The sequence below is a fragment of the Liolophura sinensis genome, chromosome 2, assembly GCF_032854445.1.
Source record: "Liolophura sinensis isolate JHLJ2023 chromosome 2, CUHK_Ljap_v2, whole genome shotgun sequence".
In the NCBI taxonomy this organism is placed as follows: Eukaryota; Metazoa; Mollusca; class Polyplacophora; order Chitonida; family Chitonidae; genus Liolophura; species Liolophura sinensis.
In genome coordinates, this window is record NC_088296.1 from 5356645 (window position 1) to 5376944 (window position 20300).

A 20300-nucleotide genomic window follows, 5' to 3' on the forward strand; every position below is an offset into this window, starting at 1 on the left:
ACTTCAACACAAAGAACTACAAGACAACAAATGTGTATGTATATACATATATTTATTTTTTTATTTATTTTACTGGTGTTTTACATCGTACTCAGGAATATTTCACTTACACGACGGCGACCAGCATTATTGTGTGAGGAAATCAAGCAGAGCCTGGAGAAAACCCATCACCATCTGTAGTTTGCTGGCACATGCTTTAAATCTGACGCCATGTATATACACTATGAGCAATGAGTTGACTGGAAAACGTTTTAATATATGTGCACGTCAATCACGCCAATCAGGAGAGTTTCATCACCAGAATAAACCAGGTACCGGTTCAAACCCGCTCCATTCATGGGTTGAATGGATGGATTCCCTAGCCTTCAGTGCGGATAGGGTCTTGGAGACGATGAACGGCAGACGGCTCATGCAGTTTCTCTGCGCAAGTGTGAACACCCTTTGAAGACCACTTTGTCTTCAAATATAACACTGGCCCTGCAGATCTATATATGGTACGCGAAGGAAATTCTGTCCGGTAGTGTACCTTGGAAAATTGACTTTAACGACTGACTAAATTCTTCAGTATGGCATTAAACAACACTTGTATATGTATATATTTACAACACTTTATATATGTTATATATACATATAATACAGTCAGTCTAGCTGAACCCCTCGTACCCCCCACCCCCACCTCCACCCTAAAAAGAACAAGAACCATAGCAACGATGGACACTGTCTTTCATGTTGTATCCCTGTATTGCAATAAACTGATAGATACTTTTATAGCCTGTAATGCATAAAAGGATGAACACGACTTACCATGCACACTCGCAAAGAAAACAAACAATGAAGCTATTACCACTGATGGAGGACCCATTCATATTTATTGAAAATCAATATTTCACCTTATTTGCTTTGGGCATATAGATCTTTTTTTAATGATTCCGTTAACGCTGTCATAATTATATCGATATAAACTCTTGCACGCTGTTCATTTTGCCCGAGGCTTAATTAAAATTGATCTACCTTAGATTAGCTTTGCCTTGGGCTATAATGAGGTGTGCTAAGAAAATGTATAGGTGGCCTGTTTGTTAAACATCTATATACTTGCAAATAACCTGTGATAATTTGACTTTCAAAACTTTCGCAGATCATTTGCAGAAGAAAAGAAAACTGAAACAACATACACGCGTTTATGATAAATAAATTTTCCGAAGAGCTTATATACGGTACGTTTCCAGTTCGTGTATTGGCGTGTATACAAGAACACAGACAGTACATGTAGACAGACTATAGTGTATAGGGAATTCTGTCAACCAAGATGAACGTCAAACAATCCATTTTATATAATAAAATTATCCATGCATAACGTAACACTTGTAACACGTAGGTGCTCATATCTGCGGTTTTCAGCTTACATGTATGCTGAGGGTAAAAAAAAAATACCATTCAATGATACAATTTCATCAATAAAACCAAGAACAAGAAAACTGTGAAGAAACAAAACCTGTGGTTGGCTTTGCGATAATTAATTGTTGAATAATGTCATTACCACCTCATAGCACGGATATTATGAATAAGTAATGCTGTAATTCAATGCCGTGACTAAGTACATTTGAATTTATGAAGAATGCGGGGAGTCTGCGTCAGGGACAACGAAGGGGAGTAACTCTTGTGTATATCTTTTACCGTCAAGGTGGGCGGAAAACGGAAAGGTGGCGAAATTAACTATTCAAGGAAGGGAGAAAAAACATTTCCTTTGGATGGATCTGAAATATTCGTGGACTGTGATATGATTTTGATGCCATAGTGGTCAGGAAGGGGTGAAAATGTCGGCGTTGGAGCTCTACACGAAGGTAAAGTGACACCTGCTCTGAAGGAATTCGATTGTGTATGAAGTTGTTGTTGTAATGACACTGGATCTTTTCCGGCTTATCAACAAAGACTGCACGCTGTGTGACAAGTGGCGCTCAGAACGCGACGCGCACCTGTGGAGTTTGCTAATCAGTGTGTTTGGTCGTGACCTGAGCTTAATTACTTTCGTCAACACTACTCGCATACGTGTACAAAACAACATACAGTGTTTTAATCGGAGTTTATAGTGTTTAAAGTTTATACTTAGCCATTATCCGTGTCTGCACATCTACGAAGATTCTAAGCCAAATGAGTAACCTGTGTGACTTACTTGGGTGTCTCCCCAAAGCGCGCCTTACTCAGCCACTGACTCACCCTAGAGATAAGATGTGTATTTATTACCTAACCATGTCACTTGTTATAATAGCCCAGGTACACGTACCTGGCAATAACACCTCTGATTCTTGACCAAGTCTGTCATTCAGTCAGTCAACCGTATATAAGCCAGATCAGTGTCTCAAACTTACACACACACACTGTTAAACACAGTTGGTGGTCAAGTGTATAAGCTAGAGCAATCCCAACAACCCACCCTCACCCATCACCCCCACTACAATATGTTTAATAAAGACACTGTATAGTTAGAGGCTTGAGCTATTTCCCAGCCTGTGCAACTGCAGATACTACAAGAGGCTATAAAACGAGTTATTTAACACTGACATTTGTTGAATAAAAATCATTTTTTTCTATTTATTTATTTCATTAGTGTTTTACACCGTACTCGAGAATATTTCACTTATACGACAGCGGCCAGCATTATGGTGGGCAGAAACTGGACAGAGCCCAGGGGAAACCCACGACCATCTGCAGGTTGCTGTCAGACCTTCTCACTTATGGCCGGAGAGGAAGCCAGCATGAGCAACATCATCATTGAGAGGCTCCTGGGTCATTACGCTATGCTAGTGCGCTAACCAACTGAGCCATTTTGTTCTAAAACTGCCCACTAACTTGGTGTATATAAATTGTACATGTACATGCCTGCATACCGACTGGGTTTATTCTACTGAACATCATGCTAGGAAACTAGGGCCACATATCAGTTGTTTTTTTTTTTTTTTTGTACAAATCCTTCCCTCCCCCCCCCCCCCCCCCCACCCAAGCTGCTTACTTTGCTGTGTGACCCATTCTACTCTACTGTGAACCTTTCTACATATATTTGCAGTGTGGTGATAAAATGTGGTGCTCTTTGGCATTTACAATAATAAGCTTTATCCAAAACCAAATAAAACCGAATCAAATCTTCTAAATTGCGATGTTTCAGAAGATCTCATTGTTATTACATATACAAGGTTGTTTTTAACTCTGTTATTACTTGATTATTACTTATTACGTCTTGTACCTCATGGCATTACATTAATTAAACAATACATATACATGTAGTGTATGCACCATGAATAAGGCAGCAATACAACTAATATTGTTTATACAATTCAACATGAAAAGAAAAATATTCGTTTCATCTCATTATTTAAATCTGGTGAATGAATGGCAAGATCAACTCATCCGAGTCTTGTATATAGTAGCCTAACATTTTTGACAAGGCTACATGATACGTTGGAGACATTTTAACCTTCAGTGATAAATGATTTCCAACTCAGTACTCACCTACTGTAAAGAAAACTTGTGTGCACAACACACCCTGTAGTGTACAACACACCGTATAGTGTACAACACACCACATACTGCACAACACATCACACTACTGTACTGTACAACACACCACATACTGTACAACACAACACATACTAAACAACACACCATATACTGTACAACAAACCACGCTGTACAATACACGATATACTGCACAACACACCATATACTGTACAACACGCCGCATACTGTACAACACACCACATACTGTACAACACACCACATACTGTACAACAAACCACATACTGTACAACACACCACATGCTGCAAAACACACCAAATACTGTACTGTAACAAAACACCAGATACTTTAGCACACACCACTGGCACATACTGTACAACACACCACATACTGTACAACACACCACATACTGTACAACACACCACATATATCATATGCCACAGACAATGACATGCAATACAATACATCACATACATTGCACGTTAATGTCAGTGGTGATCGTGGTGTACACTCTGAATTCTGTACACGTTGATAATTTATATACAGTACAATATCACAAGTAAAGATATGTCAAATGTACACCATTACATGTATGTCAGAACAAATATGTCATACCCGCACACCTGTACGTCTTACGATCTACATGTAGCCTGCCTGATGTGGGGCAATGTTGGGTGCTTGACATCTCCGCCCATTCCAACACAGATGAAGAGGATTAATCCAACATACTATTCGATGAAACTTTTCTTCTTTGCCCTCTTTGAACAAACGTAATGTGTACTTCCTCACCAAGCAGGGGTATCACAAAAGTGTAATATGTGGGAGAACCAATCAAGAACTGTCTTACAAAGCAACACACCACTAGTCACTATCCCCACTAATTAGACCTGCTGTAACATTGCCCACATCCCTGGACCATCCAATGATATTACAGCTCTTTTATGCACCAGCATGCTCCCTTTAGGCCTTAAATCCCATTGATCTTCTGTAAATGACCTAAAATGTTGTCCCATATTTTTTTTATTAATATAAATAAGTGCATTTTTAGAGACAAATAAATGCCTGAAATTCTACTTTCGGTGCTAAAATATATATCTTTCCATTAATCCTAGTTAGGATATCATCCTACCTTCTAAACAAAACCTCAGATCAACTTTCTAAGATCAATAATTAAAACTCTAAGAATGCGGTAAAAATGCACAACTGACTCATGGACAAACTTTTGGGTCATTTACTATATTTGCTCTTGGTCATAACTGCTAAAATGACACAAATTGGCTGTAATCAGTGGTGGTTGAGTCACATGATGGTATTTTAGCTGGTTAATTACAGCTGGGCTTTACAGGGCTCTGTGTGACATTTTCTGTGCCAGCTCTTATATCCACAGTATAGTTGTACATATGCATGTACTAGTGTGTGACATAGCTCACAGCCAGGCCATCAGTAAAAATTATGTTTGTTGGACATCTCCTGGGGCCCTCCATGGCTCAGTTTGGTTAGCGCGCTAGCGCAGAGTAATGACCCAGGAACCTCTCACCAATGCGGTCGCTGTGAGTTCAAGTCCAGCTGATGCTGGCTTCCTCTCCGGTTGTAAGTGAGAAGGTCTGCCAGCAACCTGTGGATGGTTGGGGGTTTCCCCCAGGCTCAGCCCGGTTTCCTCACACCATAATTTAAGTGAAATATTCTTGAGTACGGTGTAAAACACCAATCAAAAATAAATAGATAAATCATCTGGGCCTGGTCTTAATCTTAAGTCATGCTTTAATAGTCTTACCTTTTTCTGCTGTTTCTGAATTTACATATAAACTTCTACAGTAATTTTTAATTTTTTTCCTTGAAGTCTGAGACAACGCTAAGTATTAAAGCAAAAATAGCTAAAGGCCACATTTAGGCTCCAGAGCTGTTGTGAACGAAAGCTTAAGCCAGTCTGTACTAAAACAAACAATGTTACATTTTATTAAAAGGAAATATTATGATGTACCAGTGAAACATTTAGTTTTTATGCAAATTTCTTTAATTTCATTGACTGAAAATGTCTTCCTGGCGCATAGGTTTAATTTGCTTTTGATTGAAACTTGAGGATCAGAATCTTGAACAAAGCAGTTACAGCATTTGAAGCTGATTCCATAACTTCCATAGCAACGCTTATTAAAAACATACGTTGCCATGGTACCTACAATCAAGATACATGTAGCCTAGGATTGCTTTGTGCAAGAGGCCCCAGGACATAACCACAAGGACCGTCCAGAAAAGACAGTTGTTTTAAAGTTTGAGATTGTGATAAAAATTAAAACATGACAGTTAACTTGTGTTTGAATGTTAAAAAACCCCTATATTTTTCATTATAAACCAAAATAAAATAAAAAATAAAAAGGAATTCCTACCAACCTATTCTTTTTGATAGGCTAGGAGATGCCCGGGCCTCCGGGTCTAAGTTGGTTAGAGCGCTATGACCCTGGAGTCTTTCACCAATACGGTCGCTGTGAGTTCAAGTCCAGCTCATGCTGGTTTGCCAGCAACCTGCCGATGGTCGTGGGTTTCCCCCGGTCTCTGCCCCGTTTCCTCCCACCATAATGCTCGCCGCCGTCGTATAAGTGAGATATTCTTGAGTACGGTGTAAAGGACCAATCAAATAAATAAATAAATGGGAGATGCCCAACAAAGTTTTTTTTAAGGATGGCCTTGTGAGATGATTCACTGCCATCATGTACATGTGCAGTGTACAAGTAGATTATCCCTTGTCCAGCCAGATACAGAACATTTTGTGCTTATAGTAATTTTATTGTAACATGTTGACAGTGGTAGGGTTAATATTGCTACACTCATTGGTTCATATGCCAAAGGGTTAACCTCTGCTTTTCATAATAAGAGTGAATTATGTAATTTTAAATATGGATATGAATATGATTATGATATTTCATCAGTTCAATGTATTTTTAATTTTAACAATGACATTTGCTTCAAGGCATGTTTCAAAAATGTGGCTTAACACAATTTTTTCAAAATTTGATTAAATTTATATGGTGTGTTTTATTATAATTGCATTATGTGCAAAATCTGTTATTTCTGCACTGGTCAGAATATTGCACAGTAGTTTTTAATGTTTTAATATTTTCTCTCTTCTGTTATAATTTCATTTGCTGCTGAACTGCTCAGAAAAAAACAAAAACTCTACTGCATAGCAATATGCCATAATTGTTAATATTACTGTACTTGTGCGCAGACACATCTACCTGATCATTGAATCCTTTTATTAATAGACAATTGTTGTCTTCAATTTTTCAGACGTACTTGAATCTGCATGGTCACAAAAAAAAAAAAAAAAAAACAGTCACATGGTTGTTAATCTTAGCATGTTTTCACTGAGGAGGGTTTGCTTGTACACGCAGACAATTACTTAAGCTTGCTATTCACATTCAATACATGTAGCCCTCTGTTTAGACAATGTACCAGTCACATTTACATCTACTACAATTGCAGCAGAGTTTATGCATTACTCAGCACTGCCCTGCTGTGGAGTGTGAGAATATGGTGACTGTGAACATACAGAAAACGTAACTTTTACCCTAGAATGGCCAAGCAGCCTGCACGAAAATCAGTAAAAGATAGGTACAACTGGATAGATGTCCAGTATGTTCTCTCAGTGATCAACACTGATGTGGAGTACACTAAGGTATGTAGCTGATCACTTGTCAGAAGGGGACAGAAACAGTTGTGTACAAATTTGGAAGACCTTTTAGCAGATTTGAAGTACAGATTTACAGTGTATAATTTTGTATGTCGTCATCAGAGACCTTTTACACAGCAGATAAAAGGTGTTTTTTTGTGTTTTTTTTTTGTTTTCGTTGGGCAAATTGTCAGGATTTTCGATTTAGTTGCTACACAGTAGTTACAGCTTTTCACTTACAACCTATCGATTAAACCTTTTAATTAGGTGTCCTCGTGAACAAACCCATGGTTCTTACTTCTTTATGTATATATATTTTTTCCTTATTGGTACTTACCTTTTACGCATACATGGTTACTTTTCAAAAAGTGTTGAGCATCACTTGTGACTTAACATATCATGCTTTTCCTTCTGATTAGAAGTTATAGGTTTTCCCTTGCCATCTATTAAATGGATACTTGGATTAAATAATACAGCAGCATACAACTGGTCATAAAAACATACATGTATGTTACTGTGTCCTCTAATTTTGGTGCACCTGTTCTGCTCTTTTTAGCCAGTATATATGTAATTGTAACAGGACTTTTTAGTTTCTTTTTTCTCACATGGTTACTAGACCAATTAATGAACAACATGCTCTTCATATCTTTAATTTTCCAAAAGGCTGGGAAAAAAATGTAATATTCTGCTTTCAACATTACTAATATCTGTCCCAAAAACGAGATGACTTAGGGTACTCTTCTTTGTGACATTTATCCGTGCATGTCTGTCACACATGGCTTGTCATAAAAAAGTGTTGAAAATCACTGGTAACTGAAAACGTCATGATTTTCAATCTAGTTACAGGGGGCTTCCAATGACCTAGGAGCCTCAAACCAATGCCGCCGCTGTGAGTTCAAGTCCAGCTCATGCTGGCTTCCTCTCCGGCCGTACGTGGGGAAGGTCTGCCAGCAACCTGTCGATGGTCGTGGGTTTCCTCCGGGCTCTGCCCAGTTTCCTCCCACCATAATGCTAGCCGCCGTTGTATAAGTGAAATATTCTTGAGTACGGCGTAAAACACCAATCAGATAAATAAATAAAATCAATCTAGTTACAAGGTACAGGATTTCACGTGTACCTTCATGTGCATGTACCTTCGTGTGCAGGTAGGAACTGAACATTTGTGTTCAGTTGAAACTGCAGGATTGAGATACTTATTTATTTGTGTGTTAAATTTTATGCATCACCAGTAAAGAATATTTCATTCTTAAAACAGCTCAGATGTGTGTTTGGGAAAACTAGGCTACTGCCAAGAGCTAGGTTTGAACCTGTGACCAAGGAGATTAGTATATGTTTTGGTACAGTTTGGATGTTTTGGCAGTCTCTATTAAGAGTCTGTACCAGAGTTATTTTGTTAAGCAGTCAATCAGGGCAAATCAAATCAAATCAAATCTTTGCTATTATAGTAGAATAACCTATTGTGAAGTACCTTTGACAAAATATCTGTGCACATGTTACCATCAGCAATAAAGTTCCTAAAATTTATAAAACAGGTGACATTGTAGCTTTTTCCAACTTTAGAATCATGTTTACTCTAAACAGCACAGGTACGTCTTATATTAACTGAAAGGCAATACAGGTAATTTGAGCTATTCTTAGTAGATATTGAAAATTTCAATTGATTGGCAAATATTTTATTTTGCCAAAAAATCACCGGTATAGCATCATTATAAAGTACAGTATTTGTGATGCTGCTTACGAATGGTATGAATGTTATTGTTATACAGCCTACATGTATTGTACGAGTACATACAGGATTACACCAATCAGAGGATTACGCCAATCAAAGGATTACGCCAATCAAAGGATTATGCCAATCAAAGGATTACACCAATCAAAGGATTATACAAATCAAAGGATTACACCAATCAAAATGATTCAGTGTGTATGCAATGCTTGTATGTTTAAAAATATTTAAATGTGTTTTTTGAATTTTAACGGTTTTGTTTTATTATGGCTGGTTTTAAATGAATATGTTTTGTTTTTTTTTACCTGTAGTTTTGATTTTAAATGTTGAAAGCCATACATGTAGGTGTAACCTGGCAGGTCTCTGTTCCCTGCCACATTCTAACCATGTGACATGGCTGAAATGTTGCAGGTAGTGCTGAACATGAATCATTCATTCCTTCTCTAAATACATGACAGTTACCCAATGTATGTCATGCCATGTTACCTGGTATAAGTGATAATGAAATAATTCAGGGACCACTTTGGTTCTTAATAAGGGCTTTTTTTAATTTTTTATTGAATCCACTAGTTCGAGGGGGATTCCATCTTTTGTTGTGGACAGTTAAATTAACAAGGAGCAAGATATAATCTTTCATGCAGGATTATTGCCTTGGTTAACGCTCAAGTGAGTTTAGAAATCACTACTAAACCGTTGAATGCACCGTGGAATAGACACATAGGTCAGACGTACTCAGTTCATTTATCGGGGCAATGTTTGTGTTTCAGGGGGCACGGATCTGGATCCCAGATGCGGATCTGGTATGGCGCGCGGCAGAGTTACAGGAGGATTACACCGGCAAACCCAACGCCAAGCTACAGATCCTCTACGAGGACGGACCGGTGAGTAACGGCACATGCTATATGTATATAACAAGCATCACACTGGGTGTAGGGAATCATAACCAGCACCTAGGCATTATATGACAAGAAAACAATGGTAACAGCAATGTCTAGCACTTGTAGTACAACAGGGTATTCTGTTGAAAATTTACATGCATCATGACCTTGTATCAGATGAAAATGTTCCAACATGCCACTATACTGTAAGTGCACTTAGTCATTTTTGTCCGAGATTATACTGGTATGTCCATATGTACGATTTTTAAAATTGTCTAGATGAGGGTTTGAAACTGACACCGCATGGTCCAAAGGCAGTGGAATTCTGGTCAGACCAATAAAATTAATTTAAACACTGGTTTGACTGGATTAGGATTTATCCACGTTTAATTTGAGTCAGCAGTACCTGCATTTATAAATTATGTTAACTAAATTAAGGAATCTTCTACTTTCAATAAAGTGAAACACAGAACAGTTTTATCATTTATTTCAGTATTTTTATTGAGGGATGAGGTAGAATTGTTTAACACCACTATATTTTAAAGGAGGTGCTATTTGGTGATGGCCAGCCACCTGCGGATGGTCCTGGGTTTCCCCCGGGCTCTGCCTGGTTTCCTTCCAACATAATGCTGGCCGCCGTCGTATAAGTGAAATATTCTTGAGCATGGCGTAAAACACCAATCTAGATATTAATAGATAAATAAATATTTGGTGGTGACATTTTGTAAAACTGTAAAATTTCAACCCCTGTATAGGCGGTAGTCCATGATAGGTTTGAATCTCGCCTCCTATTTTCAGTTCGATCACCCACCCTCTTTCAACACCTTCTCAGTGCTGAGTTTTCCGTCTAATTATCGCAGTTTTGGCAGCAGTTTCAGGCGATCGCGCCAGCCAGCAGATCAAGCAAGTTTTGCCTGCATGGGAACGAAAAGTGTTATGAAACGCTTGGCACATGTTAAAGTTAAAGCAGCTTGACCAGTTTCGGTTTATAATCAGTGAGTTTAAACAGTTGGTTTCATTCTCGGATGTTTTTGAAGAGTTTGATCCTTGTAGTTCGCTAGTACATGGATTTCCAACTTACAAAACCTTACTAACAATAAGGATGACAGGGCTTAGCCCATAGCCTACGTTATATTCCAATTCCTCAGCCTTTATGAACGTGATGAAAAGAGCAACTTTAAAACGGTAAAACAGTTTCTCAACAATGATGCTAATTGTTGCTGCACCAGTGAATAAAATGCACATCTTTCCACCTGAAGGTAATATATGTACATGTGGATGAAAAAAAATTGGTCTGGTGTGAACGAATCAAGCTTTATCCATGTGGTCCATAAAGTACACCTGGTAATTTCAACATGTGCAATTACTTTTGGGGGGTGGGGGGGGGGGGGGGGAATAAAGTGAAATTTTCAGGCATGGGAATTTTCCTCCAGTTGGCTGATTTCAGACGTTCTCGCTCAAAATTAAAAAAGAAAAAAAAAAAACCAAAGTAAAGCAGCTGATTTTGTTGGAACAGGCTAATGTAATTTGGGGGTAGGTTGAGCTATTTTCAGACTTTCTTCTGACTTTTTCCTGGCCATCAGTTACCATGGCTGAAATTTCTTAAAGGATGGTCAGTTAAAGGAGAATTACTTCACGTTTGAGTATAATTGTCCTTTCCCACTGTTAACAGTCCACATGGAAAGTAAGTATAAAACAGGGCTGTGTCTCAGATGCACCTTACTGTAATGCCAGTGCTTGTTCTGGTCATGCGTTGTTGTTGGTGTTACCACATCAACGCAGCATGTTATGCAGCATTAGTCTAATGATACTGTTATACTCATGGCATTGATAAAGTGTTGTGTCATTGATATGTTTATGCTTTATATGCTCATAGCATTACTATGTTCATGGCATTGATTTGCTCGTGGTAACTGTTTGTAGTGATATGTTCACAATGTTAATTTGCTCATGGCACTAATGTGTTCATGGCATTGATTTGTTTATGGCATTGATGTGTTTATGGCATTGATGTGTTTATGACATGTTTTTGTTCATTGATTTGGCAGTTACTTGCAGACATCATAATAATTGTGTTAGCCCCGTTACTTTGATTCTGTTCCTTTATTTTAATGCTAATTAGAACTAATGCATATAAGGTGTAATGTTCTTGTTATCAGTAACAATACATGTACGTGTCTTTATAAGGCAATAAACAGTATAGACCGCATGTTTATAAATGGATTATACTGTATTATTTATGCATGGAATATATTTTATTTTATTTTTCAGAGAATGATTAGTACAGTTGTGTCTATTTCTTTACTTTCATGTGGCATGTTTTGATGTATGTCATTTATACAAGAATTTGTTAAAACTGAAGGCAAGAGTAGATTACATTATATATTGTGTTGGTTATACACTGTCTTGATTATATTTACTGCTAAAGTACTTTTATATACACGTATATTTTGGATTGGAAGTGGGGGATTAGCTATACATAGTAAGTACATGTATGTATATACATGTACGCTAGTTCTTCAAAGGTGCCTCCAGTGTAATGACCCAGAAGTCTCTCACCAATGTGGTCGCTGTGAGTTCAAGTCCATCTTGTGCTGGCTTCCTCTCCGTCCCTATGTGGGAAGGCCTGGGGGCAACCTGCGGTTGTCGTGGGTTTCCCCCCGAGTGTCTTCCCGGTTTCTTCCCACTCCCCACTATGATGCTGGCCGCCATGGTGTAAGTGAAATATTCTTGAGCACGGCGTAAAACACAAATCAAATATATAAATATATAAATCTTATTCTTCCACTTTTCCAACTACATGCCTCTGCAATCAAAGTTTTGAAACATTCTAGTAGAGCTGTGGGGTGTAGAGAACTAGTTTGTAAATATGAAGTTTGGAGACAAAACTACATTGGTTGGATTAGCCAATCTCAGGGCTTCACAAAACATATGGTTGTATCAGTCTACACAGAATAATGTCTTATTAATTATTAATTATTGTTATATTAAGAATTACAGTATTGGAAATGGGGGATTTCCAATCTAGGCAAGCAATACAACAATCTGGCAATTGTACACATATACAGTTCTCATTGTACACACATCCTAGAAATATTGGTACACTTGTTCTGTAGTCTTGATACACAGTGCATACAACGGTGTACTGTACCAACAGCTGGCAGTTTTGTGAGTTGTTCATAATTAAAGATATGGACATGATTGGTACATGTGTACTATTGACACCAGGGGGTTTCCCCAGCATTTTGCATACTAAAGTACTACTTTCAGTGGAATTCTTAGACTTTTTTAATGTGATTTTGATGTCAAAATTACATTGGTTGTGTTTGCCAATTTCAGAGTTTCACAGAAAGTGTAATTTTTATCAGTCTGCCATGTCTACACAGAATATACTTGACTAAACATCTTGTGAACATTTTGGAAATATTTGAAGAATTACAGTGCTTACAGTCACACACAATGTCAGTTGGGGACAATTGTTTAGTGTTGCCATGGTTACCTGTATTTTGTCTGCATCAGTCTGAGTTTCAGTTTTCCCCGTCATCTACTTGAATATCTATTAACAGCAAGAACAACATAGCCTAATAAATAATTTGTAATTTATTTAATTTTTTTAAAGGGAAAAACACAAATTAGTGAGAGTTATGCATATATGTACTCTTGATAGGGTAAAATGATGACTTGAATGTACAGGGATTGGATTACCTTATTAACTGTAATTTTAGAGATTAAAATGATGATAATATGATAAATTTAAATAATAATTGGAGGAAAAACTGTTTTTGTTAATAATGCAAATATTATGCATGTCTGGCATACATTTACATAAGATAATTATAATTATTGTTATTAAGAAAGTGATTGTCACTTAAGGGTATTTGTCACATTTTGTAATGATCAGGTTTGTCCTGAGAAAAGCAAATGTCCTACATTTACACGTTCGTGCAAATGTCCTACGTTTACATGTTCATGCAAATATCCTACATTTACATGTCTGTGCAAATGTTCTACGTTTTCATGTTCATATACATACGTGTGTATACATGCAGCCTTACTGTGAAATGTTTTCATGGTTTTACCACAGAGGGCACATGGAAGTTTACCCTATCAGAAATATTGGCTGATAATTCTGATATTAAAAAGCCATAACTGCTTAAGTTTATTTTGTCACATTTCGTATTGGCCACCTACATGTATGCTGAGAAAAACACATTGACTCTGTTTGCTTGTGTGTTGTTTCAAGGAATCCACCATCAGCATCCCCGACAAGAGCAAACTACCACATTTGAGGAACCCGGAGATTCTTATTGGTGAAAATGACTTGACGTCTCTCAGTTACCTCAACGAACCAGAAGGTGAGAAACTGTGACATTGAGAGATTTTGACTGGTCAAAACTCACAATAGTTTTATATCAATGCAATTAGTGTGAGTTCAAATCCAGCTCATGCTGGCTTCCTCTGCGGTTGTACAACTGCAGAAAGTCTTGGGTTTCCCAGGAGCTCTGCTCGGTTTCCTACCATTATAATGCTGACCGACGTCGTATAAAGTGAAATATATATAAATATATAATGGCATTGCATTAAATAAATAAAGAAGTAAATAAAAATTGCTGTAAACTTTTTGTCCATTGAAATGGTTCAGAAAATACGTACTACAAGAGTACGTGCATTTTAATTTGCATCTAAATATATGTCTAAATATATATACTCGATGCACAAGGCTCCGGGGGTCCAGGATCACGAAACTATCTGACTTAAAAAAAATAAGTCAGAGTTGTAGACTTAAATGATCCGTCTTACAATCCAGCTGCTATTAGTACACCAGGCGCATTTACCAGAGCTATGCGTCTTATCATTGTGTGTTGTCACTAGCGTTATATCAGGCATACATGTATGCTGTGGCTATGTGTACTTTGTGGCTATGTGTACATTGTGGCTATGTGTACTTATAAATTTATATATTTATTTGATTGGTGTTTTACGGCATACTCAAGAATATTTTACTTATACGATAGCGGCTAGCATTATGGTGGGTGGAAACCGGGCAGAGCCCGGGGGAAACCCACAACCATCTGCAGGTTGCTGACAGACCTTGTGTAACCTAACTGCTCATGAATTTTTTCCATTTCTCCTGATTCTGAGAGCTTTATTGAATTGTAGAAAGGTCTTTCGAGGTTTGCTTGGAACATGGGTGGACATTCTACTGGAAAATTTTAAGTTTCAGCCCCAAAAAATAATATTTTGTGACATTTTATATTCCCCTTAAAAATTGCACTTTTGTGGATGAAATTTGAAGTCATTTAGGATGTACAGTGAATATAGATCTGGTACAACAATGAAAGGCCCAAATTATGATACGTACATCTAATCCGTATCAAACAGGGAATATTGCTAGACTGTTCAGTTTGTCAGGGTTGTAACCTATCTTACATGCACACCCTGTTTTTGTTATAAACACATATTCCTCCCCACACCAAATTAAAGGCAAAGAAAACACTACAACGAAGTCAATATTAAATGAAAGGCCATTAAAAACTGTCAAGGAAAATAGTTGGATTTATTTTTTAGAATTTTTCAATTTAGCAGTAATGTTGATAGGTATGCGTTCTCCGTCTTTGACGCAAACAAATTCGAAAGGACGCAGTAGATTCACTACTGATGCGTCCTGAAAACACTAACCTGGTCTTTCGTCTGATATACATACTTCATTTTAGAGTGTTCTTTAACTTTAGTACAAAAGCTGAGCTCTTATCACTGAGTACATGTGCAATAAAAGAATGCTTGAAGTGTCCACTTGTTATGTCCCTTAGTTACAATCTGTCACTGTCATTTGTTCAACAGTGCACTTGTGGAAATTTAAACATCCATACATGTGCATTGTAAATTTATTGTCCACTTCTTGGAAACATTTGACATGTTTTTAATAAAGACATCTATTTTCCAGTATGTGCAGCTTAAATTCTCTTCTACAGTTGTATGTCATGCACTGAGCGTCGGCGCCAGTGTCCGGTAAAAAACAATGAAAATGATGTTATTTAAGGCAAATATTAGTGTCTTAAAAAGTGTTGTATGCATTGAGCTGAGGTTTTACAGAATAAAACACAAATAACGTGAGGGAGGATGTTCCTTTGTTAATGATCTTTGTTGAATTGATTATTGTAAATTTCAAAAATTCACGACTTACTGTCATGCATATAATAGAAAAAGTGTTAAGGTAAATGTTAGGGGGGATATCTCAAAAGTACTGTATGTATTGAGCTCAGGTTTTGCACACTTTTAAGGTACAATGATTCCAGGGGGATGTTCCATTTTTGATGCCCTGTATTTATGTAAATTACCAAATTCAAGACTTTCATATCTCTTTTGTCTAGTAGAATCCAATATTAAGTTAAATATTTAGATCGTCTTATTTATTGAGCTGAAGGTTTGCATTCATTTGTATCCTAGAGATGAGCTCCTTGGTAACCTTGCTACAAAATTTAATTTATTCATCCAAATAAATAACAAGAGGTAGGCCTACAGAAAATAAGAATGAAATTTATGTTATGTGTACCTTCACGCAATATGGTTTCCTCTGCCCATTAGTCTGACCCCATATTTGGGAATTTTTGAAATATAGTGGAAAATACAAGTCTAATAAACAGAGCAATGTTGGTATTAAAATTTTTTTCTGCTTTGTTGATTTCAGTTTTATATAACAGAGCAATGTTGATATTAAATTTTTTTCTGCTTTGTTGATTTCGATTTTATATAACAGAGCAATGTTGATATTAAATTTTTTCTGCTGTGTTGATTTCAGTTTTATATAACAGAGCAATGTTGATATTAAATATTTTGCTGCTTTGTTGATTGCAGTTTTATATAACAGAGCAATGTTGATATTAAATTTTTTCTGCTTTGTTGATTTCAGTTTTATATAACAGAGCAGTGTTGATATTAATTTTTATCTGCTTTGTTGATTGCAGTTTTATATAACAGAGCAGTGTTGATATTAAATTTTTCTGCTTTGTTGATTTCAGTTTTATATAACAGAGCAGTGTTGATATTAAATTTCTTTCTGCTTTGTTGATTTCGATTTATATAACAGAGCAATGTTGATATTAAATTTTTTCTGCTGTGTTGATTTCAGTTTTATATAACAGAGCAGTGTTAATATTAATTTTTATCTGCTTTGTTGATTGCAGTTTTACATAACAGAGCAATGTTGATATTAAATTTTTTCTGCTTTGTTGATTTCAGTTTTATATAACAGAGCAATGTTGATATTAATTGTTATCTGCTTTGTTGATTTCAGTTTTATATAACAGAGCAATGTTGATATTAAATTTTTTCTGCTTTGTTGATTTCAGTTTTATATAACAGAGCAATGTTGATATTAAATTTTTTCTGCTTTGTTGATTTCAGTTTTATATAACTTGAAGGTTCGGTTCGAGGAGCGTAACATTATCTACACATATTGTGGTAAGTATCATAGATTGATGAACTTGATTAATGTTTCTTTGTTGTGAAAATGGAAGAGAATTTACACTTTAAATTCGCTGCAGATGAAAGCCAAATACTCAGCCATTGACCATACAAGGTTGTTGCCTCAGTCAAAGAGTTAAATCCAGACGATGAGCATTTGTCTTACAGATCGCCGTGAAGCAGGTCATGTGACCAGACGTATGACCCCTCACATGGCTTATCACAGGAAAAATGGTGGACTCTGCTCTGATGATACTATAGAGCAGAGTTTGCTCCCAGTTTTATTGTTAAAACAGCGACACGTCGTTTACGATTTCCTTTTCGATGAAAATCTGCTAATAGATCTGTCATCATTTCGGACGCTATTTTCAGCAAACTGCGGGAAAAAGGCACACGATTGATTAGGATACTGTCGTGATTTCTACTTTTCTGTTTATGTATCTGGCTGAGCTGGTGATTTGTGTTCCCCATACACGGGGAGGTTTTTCCTCTCCCCTGCCTAAATATATCAAACAGTCTAGACACTTGACTCACGGTCTTTCAACTCGAAAACCTAATTATAAATTGCGCGCACACGATGAGATTTTAGTTACTCATGGACAATAGCTGTACATTTGACTCTCGTCTGCTACTGGCTGTAGATTTATGTTGAGGTGAGACAGAGGGGACTAAGTACAGTATAACTTGTGCTGGCAGTTTGTTAGCCTGGCCTTAAACGAGTTCTTTGGATCAAGTGCAGCTAGAGCTCATTTGTGCTTTTTTATGCAGTTGAGTAGCTAGGACGCTTGTCATGCTTGTCTCTGAGTGGCTAGGACGCTTGTCATGCTTGTCTCTGAGTGGCTAGGATGCTTGTCGTGCTTGTCTCTGAGTGGCTAGGATGCTTGTCATGCTTGTCTCTGAGTGACTACGATGCTTGTCATGCTTGTCTCTCAGTGACTAGTATGCTTGTCGTGCTTGTCTCTGAGTGGCAAGGATGCTTGTCATGCTTGTCTATCAGTGACTAGGATGTTTGTCATGCTTGTCTTTGAGTGGCAAGGACGCTTGCCATGCTTGTTTCTGAGTGGCTAGGACGCTTGCCATGCTTGTTTCTGAGTGGCTAGGACGCTTGTCATGCTTGTCTCTCAGTGGCTAGGAGGCTTATCATGCTTGCCTCTCAGTGGCTAGGACGCTTGTCATGCTTGTCTCTGAGTGGCTAGGACGCTTGTCATGCTTGTCTGAGTGACAAGGATGCTCGTCATGCTTGCCTCTCAGTGGCTAGGGCACTTGTCATGCTTGTTTCTCAGTGACTAGAATGCTTTTAATGAGCTGTTTTCCTTTGTTATGCACATGTACTTCCATTTCGTATTTACCCCAAAATTCTTCAACCCTTTTCAGTCACCTCTGTAACTATTATTTTGAAACATTTTAAGAGAACTATGGGGTGTAGAAAAATAATTTGCACAGTTTTATGAAGCTTGCATCTTAAGTCAGACAAGCAAATCATTTTCATAATAACTGTATGCATAAATTCGACTTTGAAAAGTGCGTTAGTGCTGAAAAGGTTGATAAATTCATATTATATTCAAATATTCTTCAGTACTGGTAACTTCAGTACTTTGTCAAATAGACAAATAACATACACAGTACAAATGATGTACAGTTTGTATTTTGTTACGAAAGTAGAATAGTACATCTCTCAGGGCCATATCTTGAAAAAAGTTGAAGACCATGATCCCAAACTTGAAAGGTGACATGGTGGAAGTGCATAAAGTAAGTTTATAAAATGCAACTCGAAATGATGCTTTCTGAGAGATTTTAAGTGCCCTATCTGTGCATGAAGGAATTTTGTATGAAAACTTTTTGTTGGTAAACGATCATATTTTTGTTCAGTTTGTTAGTTTCATTATAGTTTGGTTAGTTTCAATATAGTTTGGTTAGTTTCAATATAGTTTGGTTAGTTTGGGTGCCCATCAGTTTTCCTGGAACTAAAATAGCTTTCATATACTACTTTACCTGTATAATACATTTTGCCTATTATGTTGCTGTTGTTGTCAGGTATTGTCTTGGTGGCAGTCAACCCCTATGAGCAGCTGCCCATCTACGGTAATGACATCATCCAGGCATACAGCGGTCAAGATATGGGGGCCATGGACCCGCATGTCTTCGCCGTGGCCGAGGAGGCGTTTAAACAGATGAGCAGGTAACCATGAAGGTCACAAAGTCTTGGGTTCAATCCCATCCTCAGGCAGCTCATTTTTGAGATTCCTAGATTCTTATTCTCGTGTTCTTTGGTGGCAAATAAATAGGTAAATAAAAAAATCAAAACAAACAAATAAATACCTACATGAAAAAAGTAATGAAATAAATATTAAATAAAGAAATAATTAAGTAAGGTAACTATGGGAACATGGTAAGATAGATATATAATAAAGCCTAGAAGTGGATAAAATCTTTCCAGTAAAATGTTACATAATTTTCGTCTATTGTTTGCTCTTTTTGTTAGTAAAATAATGATATGCTACATATACATTCACTTTGTGTAAATTATTAAATTAAAAATTATTATAATTATAATTTCCGTGTTAAGATAAAATTTAATTCATGAGATTTACATTTATTGTAATGTGATTGAATAGGAGTGTTACATATTAATTAATACATGTCATTAGATATGTAGAAAAAGGTAATTATTGATTTTAGGGAAATTACTTTTACCTCAGTAGGCTTCTGCTGTTTTGCATCTTGAAGTGCGCCTGTCAGCCAGTTTTGAGACTCTAGTATGAAGTGTATACATACGTGTATCTAAACACCATTTCTTGTCTGCTGTGTTTGTATGTTTGAGTGTTTCTTGTCTGCTGTGTTTGTAGGTTTGAGCGTTTCTTGTCTGCTGTGTTTGTAGGTTTGAGTGTTCTTGTCTGCTATGTTTGTAGGTTTGAGCGTCTCTGGTCTGCTGTGTTTGTAGGTTTGAGTGTTTCTTGTCTGCTGTGTTTGTAGGTTTGAGCGTTTCTTGTCTGCTGTGTTTGTAGGTTTGAGCGTTCTTGTCTGCTGTGTTTGTAGGTTTGAGCGTTTCTTGTC

The 20300-nt window shown here is 37.0% G+C and overlaps 1 protein-coding gene across 1 annotated transcript in view; it reads left to right on the forward strand.

The window, feature by feature from the left end:
• The first annotated feature begins 1656 nt into the window (after positions 1–1656).
• Positions 1657–20300, forward strand: part of LOC135462873 (unconventional myosin-Va-like) — an 87924-nt gene continuing 69280 nt past the window's right edge. Inside the window, 5 exon segments of the mRNA XM_064740166.1 lie at positions 1657–1841; positions 9672–9785; positions 14026–14137; positions 17187–17243; positions 19281–19425. Of these exon segments, the coding sequence (XP_064596236.1) occupies positions 1815–1841; positions 9672–9785; positions 14026–14137; positions 17187–17243; positions 19281–19425 (455 nt within the window). The 5' untranslated portion in view covers positions 1657–1814.